We start from the raw sequence: 18,372 nt of genomic DNA on the forward strand, positions 1-18,372 counted from the left end.
GGCAAGAATGACTTTGCCCTTCTGGCTCCCTCCTGCCAGCGCTGTTGTCCTGGCTCTGGGCTGACTCTTCACTCCCAGGGTCTGAGGAGCTGCTGTGGTTGTGTCAGGAATATGAGAGGTGAGAGATGCAGACTTGTGGCTTCTCCAATCCATAAAAAATGCTGCTTTTTTTCTTTCTTTTTTTTCCCCTGGGCCTGGCTTTCCCCCAAAAAGAGCTTGTAGTGCTATTGTTTCTTTTATTGGTCCATCACAATAAGTAGTTTTGTGCTGTAAAAGAAAAATGGGGGGGGGGAAGAGGAAAAAAGGGAAGATGGAGAGGAGCAAAGCTGCCTCTTGCTTACATCGGGGGCACGACAAGCCCAGTCATGGCTGAAAGAGAAAATTGACAGAGATGAAATTCTGGCAAATTTCCATGGACAAGAGATCTTTGAGCCCTTCACCCTCCTGTGTGCAGCCATGGAGTGCAGCAGGGGCCTCACCTGCAGCCTGAACTGAAACTTCAGTGTCTTGGAATGGTTTTGAGCCTTGGTGGAAGCTAAGGGGATGAGACTGAGAGTGTCCACAGCCTGGGCACAACGTGCCAGCTCACGGTGGAGTCACCACTGGGACTCAATGGAGAGAAGGGATTCAGCCCAGGCTCAGTAGGAGGCTGTTCAGAAATGCTGACCCACGCCCCCGGCTGAGGGGGCTCTGAGCAACCTGCTCTGGTTGGGGGTGTTGGACTGGATGACCTCTGGAGGTGCCCTCCAGCCCAATGCACTCTGTGACTCATTTTTGGGTGCTTTTCCCCTGTCCTGAAGCTGCCTGGAGCTGGTGCTGCTCCCCAAGGTTTGAGAGTAAGTTCAGTTTCTGTGTATTTGTATAGCAAATGAGTGAGTCACATTCTCACAGGGGCCTCAGTGCAGTGCAAGGTCCTAATCCTGCCAAGATTTATGGTCCCTGGAATTTGTGGGATTATTCAAGTGCTTAAAGCCCTGTCCTCTGAGAGTTCCTTTCACCCTCTCGTTCATCCTGTTTAAAACAAACGCTTAGGGCAAGATCCTTAGCTAGCTTCACTCTGCTGGAAGCCCAGGAGCTGGGCTGATTTTAAACAGCTCTGGATGTGGTTTGCCACTTCATACAATGGGAAAATAAATATTTTTGTATTGTGTAACTGCCTGGGGCTGCAAGGCCCTGCCACGTCTGGCAGGGCAGCTGAAAGAGAAAGTGAAACAAACAGCCTTCGGCCCCGTTTCTGCGGGTTTCAGTTGCTGAGGACTGCTGTTCTGTGTCAAACCATTCACACAACCCCAGACCGAGCAGGTAAAGGCTTGCCTGCCTGTTTGCAGGGATTTTCTGACCATGCTGAGGGGGCTGCTCCTTTCCTTCTCCTCCTCCTCACCCCCAAAATCAAAAATGATCCTAACAGTCGTGTCCCAGCCTGACCCTGGGAAGCCTTCTCCCTCTGCATCAGCCATGTTCCTGCCTTAAGCCCTGGATGGATGCCCTGCTGCATCTCTGCTGGGCTGGTGGCAGAGGGAAGTGGTGCCCTCAGCTGCTCCCCCCCCCCCCCGCAGGATTCCCGATGGAGCTTCCCAAGCTGCTGCAGTCACAACCAGCCAGGTCAGCCCCCAGAACTTGAGCTCCTTGTCTCGAGTAGCCTGGCTGGGTCTCTTGCCTGGAGCAAAGCCAGGGTCATTCACACAGCCAGTGCCTGGCCAGGCCCTACCTGTGGCTGCTCTTTCCTCGTGGCACAGCAGCCAGGTTCTGTGTGCAGGGAGGCAGCAGAGCCTGGTACAGCCAGGGGGGCTGAATTTGAGATGTGCAGGGGCTGCTGCCAGAACAGTTTAAACTCTGTTCCCAGGGGCAGAGGCTGCATTGTCATCAAGGCTTCCCCTGGTACTGTTGTTATCAACATTGTTTTCTTTTTTTAATCAAGGAGAGCAAATCCTTCATCAGCTCAGAGCCTGAGTTTCTGCTGTGTCTCTTCAGAAGCAAGGCAAGAACACATTTTGGCAAGTCCCTGACCTGGGATGGGAGTTTCATCTTTTCTGTAGAATTGAAGATATTTATCCAGCAGCCCTGGACTCAGCCAAGTGATGGCAACAGCAAAAGTGCCCAAAAGTGCCACCTGCAATCAGAAGGAACCCCTGGGGTTCTGGTGAGTCCTTTTGCCTCCGTTCCTTTCCTCCTGAGCAAACAGCAAGTCCTTGCTTTCCTCACCATTATCCCCCAGCCCAAGCCTGTCCTGACAGTGCTCCAGAGCAGAGAGACTCCTTAGAAGGTGTCAGGATAGGATGGAACCTACCAGTGGACAAATTCACATAGAACTGTGAGAGCACCTCAACAGGGCAAGCAAAGGCTGATTGCCTCACTGGCTTTCAGCCATTGTTGCAGCCCCACCTCCTTCTGCAGCAAAGCACCAGCAGGCTGAGGAATATTGGCTGGAATCATAGAATCAATAAGGTTGGAAAAGACCTCAGAGATCACCAAGTCCAACCTGTCACCCAACACATCCTGACAACTAAACCGTGGCTCCAAGTGCCACATCCAGTCCTTTTTTGAACACCTCCAGGGACGGTGACTCCACCACCTCCCTGGGCAGCACATTCCAATGGCCAATCTCTCTTTCTGGGGAGAACTTTCTCCTCACCTCCAGCCTGAACTCCCCTGGCACAGCTTGAGACTGTGTCCTCTTGTTCTGGTGCTGGTTGCCTGGAATTCTCACCTGGGCTTCCACAGCTCATCTGAAGGGCTTTGCTCTGCGGTTCACTCTGTTTTCACATACCCCTGGCCATCCATTTCCACCCCACCTCCACTCCCCTGTGGGATTGCACTGTCAGAAGCCTATTCCCAGCCTGTCTGGCTTTTTATTGAATGTTTGTGAGGTTTGGATTAAGGTCTTACACTGCTAGCAAAGCTGTAATTATTTTTGCCTGTATTACTAGATATTGAATCGATGTAACTTTTCAATAAAGGTGGTTCAATGCAGGACACTCCCTGATGAGTTGGGAATATAGAAACCAGAGTCATTATCCCAGAGGGTCTTTGCTTTTTTCTTGGAGGGAAATGGAAAAAGAATTAGAGATGAGCCTTATTGTATTAACCTTGACAGCTTGCAATTATCAGCTGCAACTCTTGATTAAAATTGTCACAAGCTTGGAGAACTTTTTTATAAACAAATACTCCAGCAGAGGTGGTGCCCAGATGCTGTGGTGGCAGGCACCTGTGCTGGGTGCAAGCCAGCTAAGGGTTTGTAAGGCAGCCACAGCTACAGGTGTGGTTTGTGGGGCTCATTTTAGCGTCACCTCTGGCTCTTGGTGTAGTGAATTCCCAGAGCTGTGCTTTCTGTGGTATCTCTAGTCGAGTCTGAAGGAGCCAGATGACTTCTCAGGCCCCATAAAGGCTTGTTTTAATAGAGACTTGGAGTGTATTTATGTGCCCCCCCAGCCTGTTAAAGGAAAGAATTCAGCACAGGTTTCAATTCTTATCTTAGTACTCACATTTGTTTTGCAGACCCCCTTTAAAAAGGCTGTAAATATCCTAGAGGCCTCAATTCCCAATACAAACCTAAACCTTGCAGCAGGTTTCAAGCCTTGGCTGTTGTGCACAGAGCTGTGGGTCAGCTCTGCAGGGCAAGGGTTGTTTTACAGGTCCCTAAAGCCTAAGGAGAAGTCAGCCCTGACAAAAGAGCTGGTGCTGAAATGCGGTGTGGGTCAGGTCCTTCCTGGTGCCGATGAGTGTCTGTGCCCTGCTGCTTTAAATCCAACCAGACAGAGCTTGGAGCTTTGCCTCAACCTGGCGGGACCGCGTCAGATTTTTCACTGCAGGGCTGGTGCAGGTGGCTGCTGTGTTTGCCTGCACCAGCACAGTGTGCTTTGCATCTGCATGCTAAGCAGGAATTGTGCATTTCTTACCTCTGAACCCATTGCCATTGCCACTAGAGCAGGCAGGAGAAGGAGACCCTTGGGGTCTGATGACAGGAGCGAAGGCACTCTTCTGTTTGACAGCAGGAAAGACGGAAGAGGAGAATGGAAGGATGGAAGAAGTGCTGGAGGAGCCAACTGTTGGACTTGAAGACATCACTGTGAAAGGGAAAAAAAAAGTGATTCCTCCTCAGAAATGTCATTACGGAGGTCTGGTAAAGCTGCCCAACATGTCTAAGTTGTGTTAACTCTGATTCCACCCTCACTCTGCCTGGGCTGTTGGCAGCCAGTCTGACACAGAGAGGTGAACAGACCAGACAAGAGAGAGCTTGAGGTTTGAAAAGCAAGGTGAAGAGATGAGAAAATGGTAAAATAATCAAGGGAGAGAGAGAATCAATATGAACAAAGAGGAAACAGTCACAAGTTGTCCACTCAGACTGCTCTGGAAACTGGGAAGGCTGCTCATGGTTGGACATGATGACCTGGAAGGTCTTTTCCAACTGAAATGATTCTGTGACTCCTGTGCCCTCTGAGCTTTTAAACATGAAGGCTGCTTGGTTGGAGTTGAGGGGGGTTTGTTTAAAGCTGCTGCTTAGATTTGACTTGAAACTGGCTTCTTTTTAAGGAAGACATTTTTGGGAGCTCTCCCCTGCCTAAGCTGGCTGCACTGTAGGTAAATAATTCAACAATCAGTAAATAAATAAGTACAGAAATAGCTGTGCAGCCTCAAATGCAGATATCTGTTTATCTATTTCACACACATTCATGGCAGAGGGAAATCAGGGCATGAAAGAAGAGTGACTCACTCATGGTAAAGCTAAGAACTAGAAACACAGAGATGCTGACTCCGTCCCTGCTCTATTTCTGGTTCCCAAGGTAAGAGAGTTCCACAGGAAGTTACCCCCAAAGTCAGCTCTCAGTCTGTGGCAGTGCAGTTCACAGGGTCCAAAGCAGTCACTCTGCTAGCAGCAAGGGCTCCTTGCTAACTCCTCCCCAGCTCCCAGCTGTGCCTCATTCCTCAGGGTGGCCCTTGCCACTTGTGCACGTGCACAAGGACAAAGAGTGAGGGACACACGAGCAGCATTCAGTGTTCCTCTGCTCTGGAACATGGAGCGTGTCCTGCCTCATCCTCAGATGTGCCAGGACACCAGTCAGAGCCTTTCACAAACCCCTGTGCCACGCCTGGACTCCTCCTGACAGCCATCCCTCGCTGCAAAGCTAAGCTAAGCAGGAGCAAGCCTGCAGCCAGAGGAGCAGAGCACTCACGTCCATAGGGGGACCCCGTGGGAGAGCCGTTGATGAAGCCAGGAGAGCCTGGGACGCCCAGGTTGGACATGGGGACGTTGCTGTAGCCGTTCATGCTGTTGCTGGAGGTGCTGTAGTTGGACTGCTGAGGAGTGGAGCTGGAGGAGTAACCTCGGGGTGAGATGCTGCTGGTGTTACGAATGTAACCTAAAAACCCACATTTCAAAGCATGTCAATGGATTGGGCTCCAAGCACTCCCCTCTAGGTTCCCCTTCTAAATCAGTCACTGATTTATGTCCAGCTTGAGAGCTGAAATTGAATCTAGGACCTGGAAACCACTGTGTCACCTTTTCCTGAGGGGTTCTCTGCAGTTGTAGTTTTAAATCATCAATGAATTACAAATAAAGGAAGGACATCTCCAAGGGGAGATGATAACTCACACACAACTTGCACTTTGACTTGGGGGGGGGGGGGGGGGGGGAAGAATAAACTAGGACAGGAAAAAACAATTTTTTGTCTTAAAAAAACAATCAAAAATATCTGAGAACCAACATTTAGCCTCTTCTTTCTCCCAGTGGGAGACCTGAAGAACACCACAGCTCTCAGCACTGCTGGCAGCCACAAAGGGATTTTGCCATGGAAAAGCTTTTGTTCGGGTCCAGCAGCTGCTTGCAGAGTGGTTACCGCTTGACAGCAAGTCAGATTATTTCTGCCCATTTCTCTGATGAGGTTCTCTGGTGAGATCTTATTTAAAAAGAACTGGCAAAATGATCTCCATGATGGCTTAGAGCATGGTTTATGTGACATTTACTTTAGCTGATGTGGTTTTACTGCCTTAGAGTGTTACAGACATCTCTCCATGCCATCAGCCAATGTGATACACAAACCATGTGCAGGCTGGGCACACTGACACTGGGGGTGGTAAAATTCACACTGAATAACAGCCTTCAAAAAGGAGAAGGAAATTCTCCACCTCTGGAACTGAGAGGGGTCTGCAGCTGCTGTCCTTTTATGAAAACAGAGATCCAACCAGAAAGAACCAAAAGGTGTTGAGGGGAGCAGGGGCAGAATTCAGGGCTGAGTTGGCATTAAAAATGCTCCAAAATGGCATCAACTGAGTTTCACTTTTCCTTTGTTGAAATTCCTCTGCTGTCAGTGCTCACCTTGGTTGTTGCCCTGTGTTGACTCTGAGATGCTCACTCCTAGCTGGCTGCCGTAGGAGTTGATGCCCATCATGCTGCTGTGGGCAGGAGAGCTGGAGAGGGCTGGGATCTGCGCTGGGTTCCTGGGCACACTGTAGAGAGCTTCTGCGATGTCTGCAGCTCGCTTCAGAATGATGTCCTGCAGGGGGAAGGGGCAGACTCAGAGCCCTGCTTCAAGAAATGTCCTGGTGTTTGTTACTCACCCTGAAAGCACCACCATCCCCCCATGAGAACAGTCAGCCTGACCTGGTTGTTGTGTGGGGTTCCATACAGGGCTTCAACCAGGTCAGCAGCTCGTTTCAGCAGCATTTCCTGCAGGAGGAGCAGATGCACATAATGGGCATTTAACAGAGGAAGGTTCCTTCTAAACACGAGGAGGAACTTCTTGACTTTGAGGGCAGTAGAGCCCTGGAGAGGCTGCCCAAAGAGATGGAGGAGTCTCCATCTCTGGAATCTTACAAAAACTGCCTGGACACGTTCCTGGACAACCTGCTCTGGGTCACCCTGCGCTAGCAGGAAGGTTGGGCTGGACGATCTCCAGAAGTCCCGTCCAAGCCCATCTCCTGTGGTGGTCACTGTAGGCAGTGCTGTCTGAGAGTGACGTCAGCCAGCACCGTGCCCAGCGCTCACCCTGGAGCTCTCCAGAGTCCTGAAGCTGCTCCAAGGGCAGCAGCGTCACTGGAGAGAGGTTCCAGACACCCAATGGAACCAGAGCTCTGATCTCCACTGAATGTCCATCTGCTCTTCTGCACGGACATAAAACCCCTGAATAATCTCCACATCCTTTTATTTGTTCTCAATAACAGCAACCAAGCAAAGCAACCCCCCCGTGGCCAGTGTGCTCAGAGAAGTCCTCACAAATATTTTACCTTAGCTAATCTTTCAGGGTCCCCAGGATGTCTTGGGATGACCTTTTGCAGCCTTTGGAAGCCGTAGTCTATGGTAGGTTCATTTAGAGCTGAAAGGCAAACAGAAAGCTCATCACAGGGGTACAGAGGTATCTGGATCTCTTTGTGTGACAGGTTTCATGACCTAAGGAAGATGATTTCTCAGCTTGTGCACAGAAAGCCTCCCTGCCCAGGGAGGGCTGAGGAGAGCCCTGGTCATTGAGTGCAGGCCAGGAGCTATTTGTGTTGGACCATGTACTACAGAGCAGCCTCTGGTACCCCAGCTCCACCTGTTGAATTGTCCACACCTTTGCCTTTCTCTGTCCACCAACCTGCTCCTGGACAGCCCCTCAGGGTGGCTGCCATTTGGTGAAGAATTGGTGGCACCTTTCTGCTCACAGCCCAGCCCTGCAGGAACTCTGGGCAGCCACACACACATCTGTGTGCAGATCCCCCTTCTGCCCTCTTGTGCTGGTGGGCACAGCTGAGGCTATTCCAGAGGGTCACAGTAGTGAGTTTGCCTCACTAAGGGAACAAAGAAATCCCAACTTCTGCATTTAAACCTGCTCCAGTTTCAGCTGCTGGCTGCTCACCATCTATCAAAGGCTGAGTGACTCGTTTGAAAGCTGCAGCAGGGAAGCACTGTCACAAAACCCTCTTTCAGGGAAGAGTTTGCCTGCTCTGGACAGGACTGAGCACAGCAGCAGCAGAGGCAGTCCTGCTGCAATGCACATGAGACCAGCTGTATGCTGGGTACACAGCCAGAACCCCAGAGCCCTGCAGACTCAGCTCACCAGTGCTGTGCACACCCCCAGCACGCTGCCAGCACAAAGTAGGGCACAGGATCTCCTGCAGCGGTGCAGGGCTGCTGTGCACACACAGACACTCTGTAATGATGTTGGTCTCCAGTGGATAAACCAAGATATTTTTACCCAAATCTGCAGTAATAGCTGGCAGAGCCCTACTGGCATCACTGGTGATTTCATGACCTTCAGGTGCTGTAATTCTCTTTCCTGTGCAGTCATGGCACAATCTGATTTCTGATTGTTCATTCACAATTAAACTCCAGCTCAAATTGATGCTGAAGCCAGAAGTCAGTTGTGCAGCATCCTGCACATTCACAGCTCTGCAGCCTCTAGCACTACAGGATTCCTGTGCTCACAGTGCAAGGGTGGCTTGGAATTTCCTTACCCTTCAGAGGATGCCCTCTCATCCCAGTGCCTCTTTCATGCTGAGAAGCTTGCTAGGAATTGCCTGACACATTTAGTAATATCTGGTTTGGAACTAGAACAGGGTACAGTTAGACTGGACATTAGGAAGGAGCTCTTTACTATGGGGGGGGGTGGAACACTGAAGCAGGTTGCCCAGGAAGATGGTGGAAGCCTCATCCCTCAAGACATTCAAAGTCAGGCTTGATGTGGCTCTGAGCAGCTTGCTCCAGCTGGGAATGGCCCTGCTGACTGCAGGGGGGTTGGACTCAAGCTTTAGAGGTCCCTTCCAACCCAGTGCTTTCTGTGCTTCTGTGTGAGTCCTTCAGCACTGTCCCCAGTCAGTCCTAGCTGCTTCTACCCCCTTGCAACATTTGTGGTTCTTCTGAAAAAGAAAATTCTTTCAGTACTTTCTTCTGGTGACATCAGCAGAGCTGAAACCACCCAACTGAAAGGACCACTGATGGCACCTATGGAATCCTCCCAGATACCCTCAGCACCTTCCGGGCCACCAGGCTCGGACACCACAATAACAAAGCTGTCAAGTGAGACACTCTTCTGCTGATCCAGATTGGTTGTTTATCTGTGTCTGCCTTTGGTGGAACAACATGAAGGTAAAAGGTCACATTCCCCACTGAGACACATCTTATATTTACTTTTTATTAAATAATTATGGCATGGCATGAAGTTTAAATATTACAGGAGATAATCGAGTGGGAATTGAGTAGAGAAAACCCAGACCTGAGAATTTAGTCTTGGCTATACTTAGAATGTCTCTGCTCTCCACTGGGAGCCCTTCTGGTTTGCTTAAGGAGTTTAATAATACACATTTCCACTGCCACAGGATCTACATCCCATTTGGGAAGGGGGGGATGTTTTAGGGGGTGGGGGGCTTGCCAATAATCCTGAGAATTATAGGCCAATTCTCCCAAGAGCCAGTACATCATTATGTGCCATTTCTCTTCTTGATTAGAGGCTCATCAGTTAAGATATATATATATCTGCAGCTCAGCACCAGCAGTGTGAGCTCCAGAGGAATTCAAACATGGATGTGTACACAGTGCACTAAAAATAGCTAATGGGAATACACAAAATGCTAACTCAGGAAAAGAAATTGGCCAGTACCCAGCAGCCATTTTTCCAATGGATTGATGTGGACATTTTAATTCTGATAGATAAAGAGCAGCAAATCTCTCTCAGCAACGTGGATGTGTTCCGAGAGCTCCTCGGCCATGGTGGATGGCTGGACACATCAAGTCTGTCAGCACAAAAGCTTCTCTGCACAGCTGCACCCAAATGGCCTACTACTAGTTTTACTCATTAATGAAACAAAGATATCTGTCATGAAATCCTGTTGCAAACCAACACCTGTATGACCACATGGCAGCTTTCCACCTGAGGGGCAAGCTGTGAACTCCAGCAGGAAGTTTAAACAGCTTCACCAGAACACCACTGGGAAAAGAGCTGCTGGATCAGTAGGGGTTGGTCAAGGTGTTACACAGCATAGGACAAAGTTATCTCCAAATGCTTCAGGGTTCCTGGACTGAGAAACCTGAGGGAGTCTGACACAAGAGCAGGCTGCTCATGGTTCCCCACAGATCAGGCTTTTGAGGTGAAACCCCCAAGAAAAGTGCTTCAGGTACAGCCAAAGCTCTCTGGCAACACTCAGCTCCAGTGCTTTAGGCACAAGGGCTCTCCTGGGTTCCCCAGAGCACAAAGCACTGTGCATGGCATGGCATGAGGTGTGCAGAGAGCAGCCATCTCCTGGGCAGCTAAACTGGCCTACCACCCTCACTGCAGCAGCAGCACTCTTCTACCCACAGAGCTGTTAGTCAGCAAGAGGGAGAGGTCACGTCAGCTGTGTTCTGGCCACCTCAGCTCACTCTTACAATCTGCAGGGCTCACTGCATCCTTATAAGTGCTGTTTCCCACAAGCAGCTAACAAGACCTTCTCAAATCTCCTCACAAGCTTTAGCAAGCCAGCACCCTCCCATCCCTGGCCCCTGGCACAGCGATGGATCCAGCACAGCCCAGGAGTTGACACAGCCTGCAGATTATTTTATATTGCATTGCTCTGACAAGTTAACCCCTGGAGGATTTCTGCTCAGCAAGGAAAATTATGTTCAAAATCTCCCTGCTACAGACATTTCCAGGTGAGCATCTCTGTGACAAAGAAAATGCAGAGCTGTGATCAACCTTAAGGTAGGAAAGCCTCAGAGACGTATCCTGGGCTGGCGTCAGCAGATGGGAGAGTTATGAAAGACAAGGGAACTCTAACTGAGCTGCTTACAGCAGCAGAGGACTGGAGTTTGTGCAGCATTAGAGGCAGAACATGAGGCTGCTGCTGGATTAGCAGCAGAGAACAGATGTCTTGCTGTGCTAGGAACAGCTGATGGAAGAAATGTAAATCAGAACCTGGAAATGTGTCTGTAACCTGCACTCTCACCAGACCAAGGTGCACACAGGGACTAAATGTTGAGTTGTGGTGTTTGGAAACAGACCTTCTGAGCTCACACGAATGATTCTTGTCACTGTACTGTGAAGCACCACTCAGCAGCTACCTGGGCATTTTTCATAGACTCCCAGAACCACTGAGGTTTGGCCCTGGTAGCTCAGCCATGAAAAATGCCACCATGCTATTTTCATAACCTGGGAGCTGTTTGTGCTGCTATTAGCAGCAACAGTCTGGGGGAATTTATTGCACAGGTGAGACTCTACCTAACAGCTCTGTTTATCATTTTGCCTGCCATGGTGGGAGAAGCAGAGCTTCTTGAGCAGACAGATTGAGAAGCTGTCTGTCCCACCCGCGCTCCGAGCTCGGCATCTCTGTGTGGTGCTGGTTTGCAGCATATGGCAGCAGGCACCCACTCACTGCTCAGAAAACACCCACAGCTAGCCCTGTGCCAACAGCAACACAGGAACAGGATCTTTAACTTGCTTCTCTCCTCCTGGCTCCTGCATACATCTCCGTGGCCTTTTCTTTGTGTAGAAGCACTCTAATTAACACCTCAAAGACCTGTGCCGCAGTCTGACTCAAGCCCCCCTCGATGGTACAAGTCTTGCACTTAAGGTGATGCCTTTTCTCCACAGAGGAATGCACATTTCTGTCACACATCTCCGAATCACTCCATTCCCAACCGTCTTGCAGCCCGGGTACCACCAGCGCACAGCTGGGGACCCTCAGTGATGCTTTTGTTGAGAACACTAAGAGCAAGGCCTGCAGAAGCAGAAAAGACCATGGGAGAAGGTTCCACTGAAGTGTGCAGTCTGCCCCCACCTGAGGTTTCCTTCCAGAGCCGTGGATAATGCTCTGCTGCTAGGGCACCTACCTGTGTAAATGAACCTGCCGGGGGCGCCCTTGCAGAACTGTTTGGATTTGTAGGACAATGTCACTTCCACCACCCCAGGGATGTGGCGTGGAGGCGTCTGGACGCGGATGGCATGGGGCGTGATGAGCTGGAGACAGGAGAGGGAGAAGAAGGATGATGACTTGCCTGTGTCCCTCACCCTGCTTTCACCTCCCACCCACATGTTTGATGGGTAAAGGCAGCCATTGTTCCCCACAGGACCAGGCAAGGGATGCAGCTGCTCTGGCTTCCTGCCTCCAAGAGATGAGGACACAGTTTAGGATCAGCTGTCACCAGGAAAATTGTGCTGCCTGTGCCCACTGCTGAGCTGCTGGCTTATTTCTGGACCCAGCAGGAATTTTTCTCCTTCCCAAACTTGAATCCTTTCTTTATTGAATTCTTTCTTTATATCTTTACCAGACACTTAGAACTGTTCAAGCCACCAAGCATTGTTCAGGTCACCTGGAACTGCTCCCATCCATTCTGGAAATTACTGAGCACTTGACCTCAACAGTATCACAAATGAAGAAGTTCCACAGAGAAATCTCATCCCAGGAGCTTTCTCATCACAGGTTTCTGCTGCCCACCTTGAACACTACCACTTCTGTACTGTTGTTGGAACAGGAATGAACTCTGTTCCCCACACCTTGCTCACAGGAGGAGTGTTTTTTTCAGCCTGGCAACAGGGAGGCAGCGCTACCCACCTCACTCCACACAAGCATGGTTCCAAACACCACTTGCAGCCCATCAAAGAAGTTGTCTCCAATAATGATCACCATTGCTCCTCCTGTGGTCCAGCCCTCGCTCGGGCTGATCGCTTTGATGCACGGTGTGGCTAAACAAGACAAGAAGGACATCAGGATGTTAGGTCTTGGGCTTTTTTGCCCCACACATCTTGAGACTTTGCTTGATTTTGACCTCGGCCAGCTCAGTATGCACAGAAGGTGCCTGCACCCATCTGCTGCAGAGGTTTGCACCCAGTGCTGCAAACCATAGCTCGGAGCAGCTTTAGTGCCTGCTCCTGGGAGCTTCTGCACTGCTGCAGCTTCAGGGCTGGGGTGAACTCCCCAGGGCTGGCAAAGTCCTGGGACAAGTCATCTCTAGCCATTCATGCATGAAGGCTGCTTTACCATTCCACAAACCCCAGTAAATAAGCAAATAATCAAAAGTGTGTTTTCTACCTTGCTAGTGTTAATTACTTGCCTACTCATTACCGGCACTTAACGTCCTGCTATTAAAGCCTCAGAAGCCAACTGCAAGGGTGGAAAAATGAAGCACTTCAGTGGCTCTGTGAGACTGCCTCTCAAAAGAGCCTTCTCCATAGCCTAGAATCACTCCAAAGCTAAACCCTGTGCAGTAAAGAGTAGAGACAGATTCATGAAACTTATCAATGGGTAAAAAGATATGGAAGTACCAAGTGTTTGCTCCACTTCTGACCAGGAGACAAGTTCTAATAATTTTCTTGAGTTTATAGAGTAGATTTTGGGGTTTGTTTTTTTTCTTCTCTCTTCCATATGTTCAAGGCCTCTGGACTATACATCCCATCAGGAACCCAATATGGTTTCCAGGCCATAACCAAAGTCAATCCATCACTCCATTCCCGATGTTGACAGGGTCAGAGGTGGAGGGGAACTTTGGCAGCGCTCCAAAAACATGAGACTCCTTTGAACAGCCAGTCAATCACATCCAATCAGTCAAGGAAAAACTGGATGGCTTCCTAGGCTAGGAATCCTGGGATTTTCCTTCTACCATTTCACTGCCCGCTGGGGGAGAATTAACACCACTCTGAATTCTTTACTGATTCAATCATTTTCTTCCAGTTCATTAATTCTTCTTTTAGGTTGATGCAGGGCACAGTTAAGAAGTGGGGCAGCAAAACATTATAATGAAATAATATCCCTGCTTGTCTTTTCTACTAACATCACCAGCTCCTCTCACTTTCACTAGCTGCAGGGGAGGGCAGAGCAGCCACAGATAGCATTTGCTGGCCATAGTGAGCAGTGTCTGCAGGACAGAGGTGGAATGTGCTGGGAATTAACCTGGGGAAGCAGGAGGGGAGGGGCCCAGCATTTTGAAGCTTAACAGATACAACTATTTGTAATTGCTTTAATATAGCCCCAAAGCCATCCTGCAGCCAGCCATGAGTCTTGCTTAGCCAAACAAACTCAAATCAATTACTGTCAGCTCCCTCCTGTGCACTGCCATGCCTCGTGCCTCGTTTGTTTGGGGGAGCCATGACACTTCTCATACACATCTCGTGCCACACCAGCTCTGTTTAACTAAGATGTCATCTTGCCTAATTTGCCTGCAATCAAACTTAGCCCAGCTGAACAAGAAGGGTGAAATTTAGACAATACTTTGTGTTTCTGTGGTTTCCATCTCTGCAGTACAAACTAATTAATGAGCTGGGGGGGCGAGGGGGAGGCAGTCTCTCAGATGTGAAGAGGATGGCATTGTGCATGCAGCAGGCTCTGTGTTCCTGCCTCTTCCTTCTCTAAACCCCTGGAGGTTCTGTAGCTCCCTCTCAGCTCTCCTTTCCCTCCTGAAAACAAACAGAAATTGAAGAATGGGGAATCAGCTTTTGCATTCCTTTGCAGCTGATCTTCACACACGTATCTACCTTCAGAGGGGTCGAGCCTCCTGGCCCTCCGTCCGTGCTTGGAGTTGTTGTGCACAAACATGTTGTCAGACACGGCCAGCACATGCCCGTCCACGTTCACCGTTGTCGACAGCACCACCTGGGCATGGGAGGGGAGCAAAGGCAGGCAGGTGAGCAGCTCACCCTGCAATTCAACTTGGTCATGTAGTTAAAGCTCTGTTCTGTTTGTAAAACAGCATTGTGTCCTGCAGGGTTTGCTCCTTAGCAGAAAGGGGAGGAAATATTTCAGCCTAGGTTCTCTGTGCCCCTTCTGTGCAGCACAGCATCCTGAGGGCCGTATAAAGCCCTCACCGTATAATGAACCAGCTCTGCAGATGGCCCTAAATTTCCTTTCCTATGATGCACTGTAGCATAGCTGATGGCAAAGGGGTCTGCACAGACCAACCAGGAGGCCAGGCTGAGAGCACCACAGCAATTTGCCCTCTGAAACAGACAGGCAGGTTCAGAACCATCTGCTCTCCATGCAAATATATCTGCATCTGCTCCAGAAATACAGGTCTCCACTGACTGAGCCAAATGGAAACTCCTACTACATGAGAACAGTACCCAGCATCATGTCTGGGCTTTGACACATGCATGCCTGGTGCCTCTTGAAAATCATCTCAGCCTGAGGACCCCAAATCAAGCAGCAGTTTTCAAACCTCAGCCTGCAGGACCTGTGTTGCTGTGCAGTTGCCTATGGCAATGCATCCAACTCAGCCTTCCCTCTGCAATATCCAAAGGGCCTACAAATCCAGAAATATGTGCAACACATTTATAGACAACAACAGTTTAAGGGAGAGAAAGAACAAACTGTTTTAACTGCTGAAAGAAGATGTAGTTTGTTGAAACTTTGAGGCTGGTGTAAATCAGCCCAACCCCATTCAGCTGCCACACAGCTACAGCAGCTCACTGAGGATCTGACCCTGGATGTGTCCATGAATTTGCACAGATGCAGCTGTCACAGGTAAGGCGATGTCAGGCTCTAATTGCTGATAAAACGATATTCAGCCCAGAGAGGAGAAGCCCTGCCTAGCCTCAAGAATACTTTCTTTCTTCAGACAAGTTTAATTCATTCCAAAAGGCTCCTGTCATGCTGTACTCTTCTACTTCTCAAGCATTCCTGTCACAAAATGTGTTGCTGTTGTGTGCCAACTGATTTCATCATTGCACATTTGGGTGGAGGGAGGCTCCCGTCCCGTCCTGACATCGCTGAACCCACTCAGATGCACTTCATTATTTTCCCTTAAACAATGGAAATAAATTTTAATCTCTCACTGGCCAGCACAGAGCACACTTTGGCAGCAGGGGAATAGACCTGAATTATTCCAGTGCCTGAAATATTTACGACAAGTCTTTAAATTGTAACCAAATGTAAATAAAGTGGAGGCATCGACAGAGTTGGCTGCAGGAGCACATCTGAGCTCACACTCGGTACCTGTGTGACAAACCCCCCCAGAGCTCTCAGCATGAGATCTCTATCTTGCAGGCAGGCTTCATGCACACACTCCTGCCCTGCTTCGACAACCACTCGGCTGGAATGTTGCACACTTCAGTAAGGGCTGCAGCACAAGCAAAGGCAAGCAAGAATCCTCTGCTGGAAGAAGAGCACTGAACAGCCTCCTCTCCCTGAAGGGGGTGAAAGCCACTTGGCGTTTCACAGGCTGGGACCTGGGATAAATGAAGGCAGCACTCTGAGGGGCAGGACAAAACGCAAAATTCAGGTCTGGAGCAGAACATTCTCAAGGTTTTGGGCCTTGTTGCAGTTATCTCCAGGTTCCTGCTGCACTTCAGCACAGGTCTTTGTCCTCCTTGCTGCACCACTGCTACCCAGCACGAAGAGTGAGCACTTGTGAGATTATTGCTGAGCTTCTTCCCTTTGCTGCCTCTTGCCTGATGATGATGACAACCCAATTGTTTTGTACTGAAGATTAAAACCAATGTTTTATGGGTAAAAGGAAGAGGAATGTGCATTCCACTATGGTCTCTAACTCCCAGGCCCTTCCCTTTCACAAGCCAACTGCTTTCCCCAGTGAGTATTTCCTGGGTCATGACGGGTGACCCTTTCCATCTGGAATCAATCAGTCAACTCCTGACAACTTCCTGAAACACCTCACTCCATTTCCTGTTCTCTCCCCCTTCTCTCTTTCCCCCTGGTTTGCTTCACTCTTCAAAACTGCAGGCCACAGCAGCTTAATGTTAGAGGGTCAGACACAGTTAGACTCCAAATCACTACACAAGAACACCTTTGACCTTCAAAAATCTTTACATCTTAGCTAAACAAATCAAGGTCAACGTTTCTTACCATTACCTTGTTAACCATTTCTAGGCATTTTTGCCACTAGCCTTCTGAGCACATTTAGCAGCAACACTTGCTCTCCCAACATCATAAAACACTTCAGGTCTCTCAGCCTCAAACTGCTGTTTAGTGCTGATGAAAGGTTATGTGCAAACTGCCCTGGAGGATTACACCTCAGATTGGTCCACAACACTGGGAAATGGGAATGGTGTGGTTGTCTTTACCTGATCTGAGGGCACTTCTGTCTGTTCATGATGAGTTTGTACCTAAAATCAGTAGCTCGTGCGCAATGTAATCCTGAGGGAATGACCTGAGAACATCAAAACCTGTTGGGTAGACCATGGGCTCTGTAAGTGTTGCTGAGGACCAAATCTGGCACAGCATAAAGACTAAACATTGTGTGCCCCAGAACAGCTGGAGCAAACCCTCATCTCTGTTGGAGTTTCAGAGGGCAGCCGATCAAGCCAGGAACAGGCAGGGAAATGTGATATTCCTTCATCCATCCACATGCAGGTTCCATCACTGGGAACAGTGAGGGAATTCCTGGCTTCCATGTGGAGTTTTTGGCAGTGCTTAAGATTCTCTCTTCAGACCTGCAAGGGTCTCGTTAGCAGTTATGAAGCGGCAGACACTGGCTCCCCAGCAGCGCTGCAGCCATGCCTGTGCTGGGTCTCCACACCTTTTCTGCTTCCCAGGTGTTTCTGTAGCTCAATCCCTGCTCAAGAGCCACAGTGAGGCTTCACCACCACCACATCCAGCACATCAAACCCAGGCCCTGCCAGCTGCACTTTCACTCCCCTGCACAGTTCCAAGTGCTGAATGTCTTTGCAAACCTTCACCTGGGTACCACAATTTTTCCTCCCCTATCTCTACATTGTGTCAGGATCTCTGTGCTGCAGAAGAGGCTCCTCTCCAACTCACAGGCAGGCAAGTCAATAGCTATCAGCGTGCATCCCCAAGCTGTAGCGCTCACGGACACCTCTTTAGCCAGATGGTACAAGCATTCCAGGCATACAGGCATTCACTTACATGTAACAGATCTCATCACTGTGTAAATGATCTCTCTCAAAAAATTCCTGTTACCATTCCAAGTGTGGAAAAAATTCTTTATGACATTGTACATCTGGAAACAATATTGCATTCCTGATGCACTTTCCCTTCTAACTCTAGTCCCAGCACCATGTTGTTTTAACTTTTCAAGAGGATAACTGCTATGAGGATTTTAAAAATTATCATCATTATTATGATTTTCCAGCTGGGTGGAAGCAAAGATGTCAAGCTTCATCCTGCTGTCTTCACTTGGACACGGCTCCCATTGATGTCAAGGAGGCATTTTGGGTGAGCGAGTAACACAGGAGTGGATGTGAGAACAGAGTTTGTTTGCTTCAGAGCTGGGTTAGGGATAAGATAAACAAAGTGGAAAGCACCAGAGCCTCTCACTGCTCAAAGCTCCCATTGAATTCCTTGGGAAAACCTCCCTGGGACCCTGAGAGAAAGAGCCAAGCACAAGGGCTTCAGCTGAGGAACGAAGCCTCCTCAGATTATAGGGGAGCAGGGATGGGAGATAACTCCTGGATCACTGCCACCCAGCCTCCAAGCCCTGCAGCTACTCTGATAAATTGTCTTCAGCCATTCCAAGCT

At 49.3% G+C, this 18,372-nt stretch overlaps 1 protein-coding gene across 1 annotated transcript in view; it reads right to left on the reverse strand.

Annotated features, from left to right (window-relative positions):
* Nucleotides 1–292: 292 nt before the first annotated feature.
* EBF2 (EBF transcription factor 2) overlaps nucleotides 293–18,372 on the reverse strand; it is a 97,657-nt gene continuing 79,577 nt past the window's right edge. Inside the window, exons 8-16 of the mRNA XM_009901601.2 lie at nucleotides 14,415–14,532; nucleotides 12,499–12,629; nucleotides 11,777–11,903; nucleotides 7,222–7,310; nucleotides 6,599–6,664; nucleotides 6,314–6,491; nucleotides 5,172–5,357; nucleotides 3,897–4,064; nucleotides 293–369 (exon numbers count right to left, since the gene is read on the reverse strand). Of these exons, the coding sequence (XP_009899903.1) occupies nucleotides 338–369; nucleotides 3,897–4,064; nucleotides 5,172–5,357; nucleotides 6,314–6,491; nucleotides 6,599–6,664; nucleotides 7,222–7,310; nucleotides 11,777–11,903; nucleotides 12,499–12,629; nucleotides 14,415–14,532 (1,095 nt within the window). The 3' untranslated portion in view covers nucleotides 293–337. The remainder of the gene's footprint in view (nucleotides 370–3,896; nucleotides 4,065–5,171; nucleotides 5,358–6,313; nucleotides 6,492–6,598; nucleotides 6,665–7,221; nucleotides 7,311–11,776; nucleotides 11,904–12,498; nucleotides 12,630–14,414; nucleotides 14,533–18,372) is intronic.

Source organism: Dryobates pubescens, chromosome 31 (assembly GCF_014839835.1).
Source record: "Dryobates pubescens isolate bDryPub1 chromosome 31, bDryPub1.pri, whole genome shotgun sequence".
Classification (NCBI taxonomy): domain Eukaryota; kingdom Metazoa; phylum Chordata; class Aves; order Piciformes; family Picidae; genus Dryobates; species Dryobates pubescens.